Source organism: Poecilia reticulata, linkage group LG1 (genome assembly GCF_000633615.1).
Source record: "Poecilia reticulata strain Guanapo linkage group LG1, Guppy_female_1.0+MT, whole genome shotgun sequence".
Classification (NCBI taxonomy): Eukaryota; Metazoa; Chordata; class Actinopteri; order Cyprinodontiformes; family Poeciliidae; genus Poecilia; species Poecilia reticulata.
Window position 1 is genome coordinate 533,780 of NC_024331.1, and position 11,679 is coordinate 545,458.

The 11,679-nt window shown below is 37.3% G+C and overlaps 1 protein-coding gene across 2 annotated transcripts in view; it reads left to right on the forward strand.

Annotated features, from left to right (window-relative positions):
* LOC103462363 (protein sidekick-1) overlaps positions 1-11,679 on the forward strand; it is a 620,157-nt gene that overhangs the window by 472,984 nt on the left and 135,494 nt on the right. For both annotated transcript variants that reach the window (XM_017305208.1, XM_017305213.1), the window contains 5 exons: positions 2,376-2,570; positions 3,336-3,452; positions 3,568-3,735; positions 5,296-5,398; positions 5,478-5,651. In XM_017305208.1, coding sequence (XP_017160697.1) covers positions 2,376-2,570; positions 3,336-3,452; positions 3,568-3,735; positions 5,296-5,398; positions 5,478-5,651 — 757 coding nt within the window. The remainder of the gene's footprint in view (positions 1-2,375; positions 2,571-3,335; positions 3,453-3,567; positions 3,736-5,295; positions 5,399-5,477; positions 5,652-11,679) is intronic.

Genomic DNA, 11,679 nt, shown 5'->3' on the forward strand with positions numbered 1-11,679 from the left:
GAAATGTCAAACAATTATGCCATCAACACATCAGTAATGCRTTACTCTAATCTGACCCTTGTTTCAGTAASAAGTATTCTAACACGTTACTATTTACAATCCAATAATCAGGATTCCAGGATGAACACTCACTTTAGCATTTGCCTCACAACTAGCAAGCTACATACTCTGGTAGCACAGACAGGCTACCAGATTCTGATATATCTTATTGGTCAAAAGACATTTGATTATTGGTCAAAATGCACTGAYATAAATYGACTTGCAGTTGAACTGGTTCTACTTCTTTCTAAAACCAAAGTAAAAAACAAATAATAAAATAGGACTCKGCAGTTTTAAACTCAATACAWCAGTTTGACCAACAAAAATMAAATCTAAAAAACAAGTTTTGTTCTTCTTGAACAWCTCTCTACATCAGTGCAACAATTTGATCTACAAAATAAATAAAAATGATACTTTTCACGTCTAACAGACCTTTAGCTCCTCACTGTTAACTCAGTCTCACTTTCCAGCTCTGCATTCAGTAACTTACCAAACATGAGCCATAAAAAGCACTGAAGCAAAAAGCCTAAATGTTTTTATTCACCTGTCATTTTTAGTCACAAACATTTAACTAAAAATATCTATGGATATGTGTTTCTGTCTTTGCCTCCCTCTGACTCTCTGCAGCCTGATGTTCCTGCGGGGATTCATGGATTTACAACAGACACTACAGTAATTTACAGGATCAGAATGTGAACTAAATATAAAAAGTATGTTTTTATCATACAGAATGAGAATTTAAACAACTTCATTTTCAGATGTATACATTATTATACATCTCAACTCTATTTACTGTGTAGCAAAAAATTTCACTAATTTATTTTTAAACCTCTCCTCAAGCACTTTTCTTATTGTCTCCTGTAATTAATATAATTTTTTATATAATTAATATAATTAATTAATATAATTTTTATATCTTCACACTCTGAAACTCCACCTGGCTCTCCTATGCCTGATCTTCTCATAATAAAATAAGTTAGCTTATTTAAAACTTAAAAACAGTTCATACATATTTCAATAAACTAAATGAAGACCTCACCAGAGCTTCACCTTTCTTCAACATCATTCTAGCACTGCTGTTCTCCTAAATATCTAAATAATATAGTATAATATATAAATACACGTTAAGTGGTCGAGTATGATCAAATGTTGCTCACTTTAAATAATAAAAAGGCTAATTTCGCTGCTTTTTCAATCTAAATCATTGTGACTAGACTAGCTAACTTTTAAACAAAGTTAGCAGTACTCCGTTACTCTGAGCCGTTCAGAGGGGGGAGGGGGTGGAAGCGCTCTGCTGAATGCGCTGTTGTGCGCCTTCAAAATAAAAGCATGCGAGTGGAAGATTTTAAAATTCTTCGCAACTGAGGTGAAATTATTGGGGGGACGAATGTGTCCCCCCCGACCCCCCTGCTTCCTATGCCTTAAAGATTCATAGAGAGTGGAACTGAGCTTGTAGCAGCATAAGCATGTAGTTTGGCTAAATCCAGGCTTGGAAAATTGCACTTGTTCATGTCTCTTATCTTTAAATGGATTACATGAAAACACTTACACTGCTGGACGTGGTTCTCAAAACTGCAACATGCTCCCCCTCTCATTCACTCTTCACTCCCTCTCTTACACACACTGAGTGAGTTCATGTTCCTCTTCAGTAATCTGATACAGTGGCAGTGTAATTAAATAGCAGAGGCCTGGGGATACTGAGAGAAAGATGGAGGCTAGGAGCAGGAACGAGCCAAGGAGAAAAGACAGAGTGACAGAGCAAGCCAGACAAGGAGGGGGTGAGAAATATTTCACACGTGTCTTTGAAAGCTCGACAACAACAGATTGAGAAAGTCTGAAATCCATCTCTCTCACCCTCTAAGACACACACAGACGCATGCACACGCACGCACGCGCACACACACACACACACGCATACAAGCACATACACAGGTGTGAAGGTGCAGGCAGAATAATTGCATGAGCTCACTGCTCGTCATATCTGGCATGTCGGTCAGATGGGTGGGTTCTGATACTGTAGATATTGTGCACTTATCCTCATCTTTTATTCAGAATGTTTTCAGGCCAATTCAGACACCTCTGCTTCACCACCCACATCCCCCGATCAATATATTATTAACACTCATTATGCTCACATGCATATTTATAGAGGCAGATTGGATAAGAGAGGGGAAAGATGGTGGAAGGAAAGAGCATGGCTGCTTTAGTGGGAGTGGGAGCAGTTACCTCAGCAGTGAGGTCAGCTGGCGTCGTATTAGTGAAACCAAAGAATTTTTCATGAGTTATTTTGCTGTTGCTGAGTTTGGTTTTAATACAGTATCTCTGTCCGTATGTAGGCGTGCCGCAGCCAAGGATCGAGTGGTATAAGGACACAGTGCCTCTTTCCAAACTGGCCAACGCTCGCTACAAGGTCAGCTCGGCCGCTGGACTGACGGTGCGCAAGGTGCAGCCAGGAGACGGAGGAATATTCCAGTGCTTCGCTCGCAGTCCAGCAGGAGAGACTCAAGCTCACACAGAGCTCCTTGTTTCAAGTAAGTTTGTCTGACATGGATTCATAAGACATAAACACAAGTTTCTCTTAAGCTTCTTTGGCGGATTCCTCTTCTGCTTGTTATATGATCACATTCACCGTTCATCTTGGATATTAAGTTAAACTCCATACTGGCATTAATTTGATCTTTTTCTGAAAGAGTAGTTATTCTATGAGTTTATGAAGAAAGTAGTCCCATATAATAAAAATCATATCACTAATTTATTTTTAACAAAATCAAATGTAAATAAGTAATATGTGTATTAATTGTCTTATTTTTTATAACTGAAGTTAACAGTTACTTAATTGTACTATAAAATGGCTCTATGTGCCTGGAAAACACATAATACTGCCCACTTGAATGAATGAATCAGAATCAGGTGTTCTGATTCATTCAATTTTTTGACCAACATTACTTGGAAAATTAAATCAAGTGTTGTTTTAAAACTGCATTTAGCTGCACTTAACCTCTTCATATTTATATTCTGTTTAGTGAGATTAGATATTAGATATAATTCAAAGTGTACATGTTGCCTCTCCAGCACCCGCTGGCTACATTTATGCACATGCACGTAGCACCAGGTAGTAAATAAAACCTCCATTGATTAGCGAGGCTGCCCTGGTGTTTAGATCAACGCTGACATCCTTTCCATTTCCATTTTTTTCTCTTCTGCTGCTGAGCTTCACTGTTGCTGCATCCTGTAGCTTTGCTTTTAATATTCATACTGTGCCGTCAAGCTGCTTATATTATGTTGCTGTGTTTCAGGTGTGGCTCCCACAGTTCTGTCCCATCCTTTTGACCAGACAGTAACTGATGGCGACATGGCTTTGTTTACCTGTCAGAACAGTGGAGCTCCAAAACCTGCCGTCACCTGGAGAAAAGGTGCTGAGCCACACAATTCACTCTACACACACCCTAAGATCCCATGATTGCAATTTAAATTGGCGTACAGACTGACTTTCTGTCATATGTAATTTATTGTTTTCTCACTCTGTAGGATCACAGATCATAGCTAGCGGCTCGGTTCAGGTTCCCAGGTTCACGCTGCTGCAGTCAGGCAGTTTGCAGATTCAGCCGGTCAGCATCCAGGACTCAGGAGAATTCACCTGCATCGTGTCCAACTCTGAGGGAACCGTCAACACCACGGCTGCACTCACTGTGTGGAGTAAGACACATGCACACACAACCAAAAATACTATAAACAGCTCAGGATACCAGACTTGCAACATCAGTTTATCCACAGTATGCCTGCCCAGTTGTGTTCAGTCAGATGGTTGAGCTTGTTAATAGCAGCTGTTTGTGCTGCAGGAAAATAAAATATCTTTTATTTGCCAGATAAAACGATTTTTTTTTTTTTTTGCATAATCAAATTTATTTGATTTTTTTTGCATAATCAGTTTTATAATGGACAGATATATATTTATTTATTTGAAAATCATTTTATTGCAATTTTCTAATGTATCTAGGCTAAAATAACACATTTCATTATTATTATTTTTTTATTCAACCTTTATTTTTGAATTTAAGGTTTGTATCCCCCCCCAGGATACATTGCTGGTTTGGGGTATAAAAATTATACTTTAACATGTGTGTAATAAGTTTTGAAACACATTTTTAAATATTGTGTGCAATGAATCTGCCTTGTTTTTGAATGATTTGCATTTAAAAAATATACAAATTAATATTAATTCAGTTTATGTAGTAGCAATTCACAAATGTCTCAGCTTCATTTAGAAAAAATAAATTCAACCCAATAACTTTTATTAAGCATTCATGTAGTGAGGGTGGATTGGTATAATTCTCCTTTAACAGAAAGAAACTTCCAGCAGAACTAGAACCTGACTCAGTACAAGGGTCAATCTGTCACTACCCTTAGAAAATGTGCACTGAAATACCCTGAATTCATGCATAATACACAATAAATTAAAATAATCCACCTTTGACAGTAAAATAAAGCTTAAACAATGTTTTTTAATAGTGATTATCTATAAATTTAAAGACTCGAAAACAGAAATTAAAGAACATTTGAGTGTAACTATCCCTCTTTTGTACCCCTAACATGGGCAACGTATCCCCCAGGATACAGACATTTCACTTTTCGTTATCTAAGATGTTTACGTCTTTTTTTAAAAATACACATTTATATATATATATATATATATATATCAGTATGTAAATAACAATGTATGTCTTTGTTCATATAGTCCACCACTTTTACCTTTATATACTTGTATTAGTTTGTTTTTGAGTGCTGGCATAAGGTCATATGGCCTCGATATTTTCCCCAACTCCCTCTTAAATGTGTCAAGAGATGTGAAGTGCAGGTGGTTGATAACCCTCTTGTCTACAGCATAGGAAATGTCTGTATCCCACAGAATAGGAAACCCATTTAAGGGTTAACAGATTTACAAAATAAGGTACAGCATTAATAAAATTATGAAAGGAGAGCAAAATTATGCATGATGTGCAAAAGTGTGCCTTCAACCTCCCTGAGTAAATGTTCTGCAGAGTCATTTTTGCTGGATTGAAGCTACACTGTGTAATATTTATTAATATCTGTTTTTTATATATTTCTTAAGACTGTCCCCTTATTGTGACAATATAATATGAGACAGATCATTTGTTTTCTCAGGAAACTTGAACCTGTCCATGTGTGATACAGATGGGAAGAACTAATTAGGTTTCATTTAGCTTTACTCCCACTTTCTACATTTTCACTTTTTAGGTCGTACAGTTATTTCTGTGCCTCCAGATGACCAGCGTGTAATCAAAGGAACCACAGCTGTTCTGGCCTGTAATGCGACACATGACCCCAGAATTAATATCAGGTAGCTGCTTATTAAAGTTATAAAGAACATGTATTAAATTTCTTTGATTCTCTTCTAATGCACCTTTCCCTTTTTGCAGCTTTAAGTGGTACCGCGGCGGCATGCCAGTGCTGCCGAGCAGCGGTGGCCGTGTTTCTGTGCAGCTAGGTTCTTTGACTATTAGCCAGACGTGGTCAGGTGACATTGGGGACTACACTTGCAGCGTGATGTCACAAGCAGGCAACGACTCCCGGTCTGCACGCCTCGAAGTCATGTAAGTTTAGGAAATCAGTTATCCATGGTGGCTCTCAAGAGGTTTTTTTCTTTTAAATGCCAGTTTTTTATAATTTAACAAAATAAGACCATTATAAATCCTTTTATTCTTGTTTGAAGAAGTGTAATAACCTACTTGCTAAAGTGTGCACACCCTTAAACATTTCAGTGTGATTTTGTCTTCTTTGGAAGAGCTTTGTTAGCATGCCACATCTTCTGTCAGGCTGTGGGGACATTCCTTCACTATAGTCCTGTTTCGTCAGACTCAGACTATTCTGAAACATACATTTTCTTGTGGGGAAGCCAGTTGTTGATTTGAGTGTAAGGTTGGCTCAGATGCATAAAAACATTTATTTTCCCTTCATCTTTAGCACAAGCTGTAACTTGTAGCTCAACACTGAGTGGTATTTGAATTGGCCATAATTTTATCTAACAATTCCATGTTGCACAATGAGAAGGGGATTCTTTGAATAATACACAAATCAAATGACCTTTGTCCTATAACATATTTATGAGTTAAGTTCACTTATAGTTAAGTTCACTGATAGTTATGTTCAGGCCACTTGTACAAAAAAAGCTTTAGAAAGAAAAAGGTATTTTGATCAAATATGTACTTCAATCAGAGTAATGATTATGTTGAAATTATTTAAACATGTTGTTGTTTTGTTAGCCAAAACAAGAGGAAGTGGACTTCAAAAATTTCTGAAACTGAGTGTCGGTGAGAAAAAATTAACCATAATAAAAAAACATCCACTAAATTTAGAAAACAACAAGCCAACTGATACATATTTTAAAAAAGTAACTGTATTTCTATCTAAATATTTTGTTTACATGTTACCTAGCTACAGAAGTACTAGCTTGTCTAAACTTGTACCTTGTTTACACATCAGCTCTGCTACTGTGCCAGTTTGCCTCCACTAACTTTGTGGTTTGGCACAAAGCTTCAGGACTTGCTTTGTACACAAGAAGACCTCTGACCTTTTTTCCATGATTAAATTAATGAGCACAATAAACATAGTTAACATGAAAGATGCATTACTCTCTGCTCGTTTACGAAACATGGAACTGCCTTTTACATGACAGACAGACAGACCCCCCGGTTATTCAGCTGTGAACAAATCAAAATCAACAGTTGTTGATTTTATTAAGAATTACGCAGAAAATCAAGCCACCAAGCTTCCGGGGTGACGTCCTGTGCACAGCACAACAATGAGTTACTGTTAAGAGAATAAAATCATTAACTTCTGGCTCGTTATATTCTCTTGTGCTCCCGGATTCAATGATTCCATGCGTGGAAACAAAAGCCACACAATAATCAGCATTTATTCAAGACAGATGCATACTACCTCCAGAAAAGCACATCACACAACATCAGAAAACTCAGAGCACAGACAACACATGAATTTACCTGAGAAAAGGAAAAAGACAAAAGATGGAAACGACAAACAGACAGCAAAGACCTCTTTGGAAAATTGCAAGCGCAAATCTGATTTGTTACTCTGTGTGGAAAGTTTTATCTTCCTTTCTTTAATTTATTCAAATAAGGCGTATCTTTGCTCATCCAACCAGAACCTGTCTCTGATCCTTTTTAAAGTTAGAAACTCCCTGCAATTTGTTCATAAGATCAAACACCAGTTTCTCCATTGTCTGAATAAGGTGGAAGCAGACTCTCCGAACTCCTGCTGGTTTATGGCTTTCACAGATCAGTGTGAAAAGCTAGAACTTCCTACTGATTGTTTCCCAGACAGACAAAGGGCAGATCAGAGATCTTGGCAAACAATCTGCTTTAACTACAGGTAAAATAAAGGTCAATAGGCCAGAATAAGTTATAAATTTTAAAACTATAATTAGGCTATTTCAATCAAGTCATGTTAAATTTTAAAACTAGCTTATTTTAAATATATTTTTCTTAACATTACTCCCAATTCATATGCCCTGTCATTGTTTCATGTCTACATAAAGTTTGTGTATGAAGTTTCATTTTTATAAAACGGTGAAATGCTGCTAAAATCAATGTCTGTTTGCCATCATTTATTTATTTTTTATTATTACTTAATTTTCCTATGGGGTCAATAAGGAATGATTGAATTTGAAAATATTAAATCAGACATTTTCCTTAAAATGTTATTGTCAATGTCTTATTCCAAAATATCATTATGTTGATGCTCTTCAGCATTATGATTTTTTTAAATGAAAGTTTTATTGATAATGTTTCTTATCTATCAAGATAAAGTTATTTTTTAAAATCATGTCTTTTGGCTTTTGTAGTCTTTAATGTCATTAATACAGGTCAGGTCTACGTTGTCTTTAAACATTCACTGAACTTTTATGACTGCAAACGTTCAGTTTATTGAACATTTTCTGAATGTTCAATGCTAGCTGGGAAGTTGTTGCACAGAAGAGGATGATGGTGTGACAGTCATTTTGCTAAAGTGAATTAAAATGGAAATTGTGTATACTTTTTGATAAAAATAGTATTTGTGGTGTCACCAAAATCAAGTTATACTCTGTTTCTCTCCCTCCGTCCACTAAAGTTTTACAAATGACTCCATGACTGAAGCTCTCAGCATTTTTGGAAAGATGATGGGCACATCTTCTCTAATGCAGTAGTTTATACTACACAATTTTTTCGCCCCTATTTTCCCCTTACGATAATCTTAGAACGTTGGCCGATCTAAAATTGTCGCTGGTGATTTAGTAACCGATCATCCTGTAGTGTGATTTAGATCGTCGTGGCCGCTCCGATCTAAATCAGGGGTTTTCCCCGACTGGGAGCGTTATCGCTGAAAGTCACAGGTAGCCAATCAGAAAGCGCGGATTATTTATTTAACATTTCGTGTAAAGAATATAGAAATGACAAGGGGAGAAGTTGGAGCCAAATCACTACCGCAGTTGATAAACCTGGTAAGTTTTCAGCTGTTCTTCGTTAACGTGACATAAATACATTATAATGATTTTCATTCAGTCAGGACTTTACGCTGATTCTAGCCACATGCATTGCAGGTAGATTCTAGTAAAGCATTGATTAATGCCTAATTTTAATTAATTAACTGGACTTGTGTGGACTTGTAGTCATTATTTTGTCCCCATGTGACTGGACACCACACGGCACGACAAGCCCGATCGAACCGTTATACCTAGGATTTCTGTCGGCTAATGTGTGGTCTCTCAGGTTTTCAAAATGGGCCGACAATTGGCGACAACTCGTGTCGTGTGCGCTGGACATTAGACTAAGGAAATGAGGAAGGGAGGATCCGTGGAGAGCACCAGAGTTGAGCCTTTTTTCATTCAGTGTCAACAAGAGAAAGAAAAAAAGGCGGGAAGAGACGATAAAGCCGATAAATAAAATGAGGTCGATAAGTTTAATTTATCGTGCGATTAATTGATTTATCATTTATCGCGACAGGCCTAGTTGCTCATATTCGTTCACCTGTGTGGTCCTCCATCCCTCCTCATCAACAGTTGCAATGCATCACCAGTACATTGATGACAAGTCAATGACAAGTACATTGACATGTACTTGTCAATGTACAAGTACATGTCAATGTACATGTAATTTTACATTACTATGACTGTTGTGAGGTGGTAGTTAAGACGTGATGCCTGTATGGCCAGTCTTGCTTCTCTTATATGGATGCAGACAACATGTTATGAATAAGTTGTTAGCCAGGTCACAGATATGCTGCCTTCATAATGACTGAACCACAGTGATTATACCACAGATGTTTTGTGCATGCTGAAACTACCTGAGGAATTTGTGCTGTGTGTCTAGAATAAAATAATTTTTGAGCCAGATAAAAACAAATCTTTGTCAGCTAAAACTCTACAACCGATCAAGGTTAGTTTATTTTTAATATGGCAAAATGGGAATGCGGTCTGTTTACATTCATACCTTGGTTTTGTTTAAGTGAACAGTTTCCAAATGTTTCGCACTGAGTCTGACATTCCTGGCTCTCACATTAAAACACGCCACACGCATTTTAAATGTATCCCACGCTCCAGCCCACGCAGCCTCATTACTGTTGCTGTGAAAGAACAGGTAGTGGCCTTTATATATTAATAGGCACTTTGATAACATATTTATGAAAATGCACTTATGATATATTAATATAATTACAGGGTAGGAGAAAGAGAGACAAGCATGAGTCCACATCCATCTGAATTATGGAGAGAAAAGAGGTTACACATGTCAAACACAGTGGGAGGGAGGAGATCTGTGTTTACAGCTGTGTGAAAACATGAGGGGAATGAGGGGGATTCTGTTCGGCTTTCTGCACCAGTGTGTGTGTCTGCGTATATGTGTTTGCGTGCAACCACATGTGTGACTGACATTCTCGTTAGCTCTGTATCAATGGGTCATAGAGGCTAACAGACGCTGGCGGCTTAGGAGACAGACTAATTATCAGCAGGTTATTGGTTCAAATCCCGTAAGACCCGTTCATGTGTCTGCGTGAGTGCATGCGTGTGTGTGCGTGTGTGTTGTTTTGTGGGACTGGTTGTTGAAGCAGTTGATCTGACATTCTCTGATTTCTTCCATTAATTAATACGATCATGTCAGCTCAGAAATGAAAACATTTTCATTTCCTCTGACTGTTTTGTTGTTTCATTCAGTGCTGCAGGGATTGATGTGCTGGATTACAGAATTCCTCTCAGTCTGGAAGAGAAGTGTTTGTGTCGTCTTAATATAAATAATTTCTGTCAATCCGCCCGTACTTCCTTCCTTCCTTGAAACCAAACATCCTTCTGTCCATTTATTCATTCATTTATCCATCTTACCAGTTTCCCAGCAAACTATTATTAACCCATTATTCTTAAGGTTTTATCTGTACAAAAACATGCTAGACGTGTAGTCTACTTTATCTGATGATGCTAATTCCAGTTTGCTCAGCATATATTCCCAGAGCTGCTATTGGTAGAAAATAATAACTAACCTCTTGAAAATGGCAAGCAGTGACTCTGAGAATAAACTATGCTGTCTTTCATCATGGTTTTCCCAGTAATATATTTATATATGTTATTTTATGTTGACTGTGAATGTCTTGAATTCTGCCAGCACCTGCAGCCACCACTGAGACAACCACTGTTGTTGCCTTTCTTTTCTCCATTCCCCCTGGAAGCCAAACATATTTAAAGAGAATTATGATGCACTAAAATTGTTCTAATCAGATGTCTGGATTCTCTTTATTGCTTTCATGAATATATATGTGTAGCTTTCATGTTATTAACATGGCATGGATGCACAAATTTCTGCAGGGGATGACCAAATGTCTGGAAAATTTATTTTTAATAGATGCAGAGAGATATATCTGTGGTGTTGCAGAGTGTGGGAAGAATAAGAATATGCCAGCCAAAACAATATATAATATATGTCCTGAACCAAAATGGAGAATTAACTAGAGTGCAAAGGACAAAATTATTCTAGTTGCAAATATATAATAGAATAACAACACACGGGGGAAAACAACATATTTTTAATGAAGGGCAGGAGAAGGGTAGTCTCTCACATTGTGAGAAACTTGTTTATGGATGTTAAGGAAGTCTTTCCAAATACAAATTTAAAGCTAATAACTTTATTTACCACAGATTTGCAGAAAGAGCAGAAACTGGGACAAATGCCTAGTTTAAGTGTGCCAGAAAAGAAAAATCCCAGTGGATGCAAAGCTCCTTAATTAAGATTTTATAACTTGTTTGCCTAATCTGTATGAGATGTGAAAAAAGCAGCATGATGAGGAGCTGCACAGAAACATCTCTTGGACGGCATAAGTGACTTACTTTTTTAAATCTAAGTGCCAGCCAAGTCTGGGGACACTGATTTTATCTAACATCTGTATAAACTTTTCACTTTCATTTTGGACTTCATTGTATCAGTTCTTGTTGCGCAGATCTGCTCATTAGTTCAGATGTGGGTGCATGAATAGACATTTGTGTGTGCACGCACACACACACACACACACACATCAGTGTGCCACTCTGCAGCACTTCTCAGCAGGTGAAAGAAATCTGACCCAATCAGCAGCACCCTCAACTCA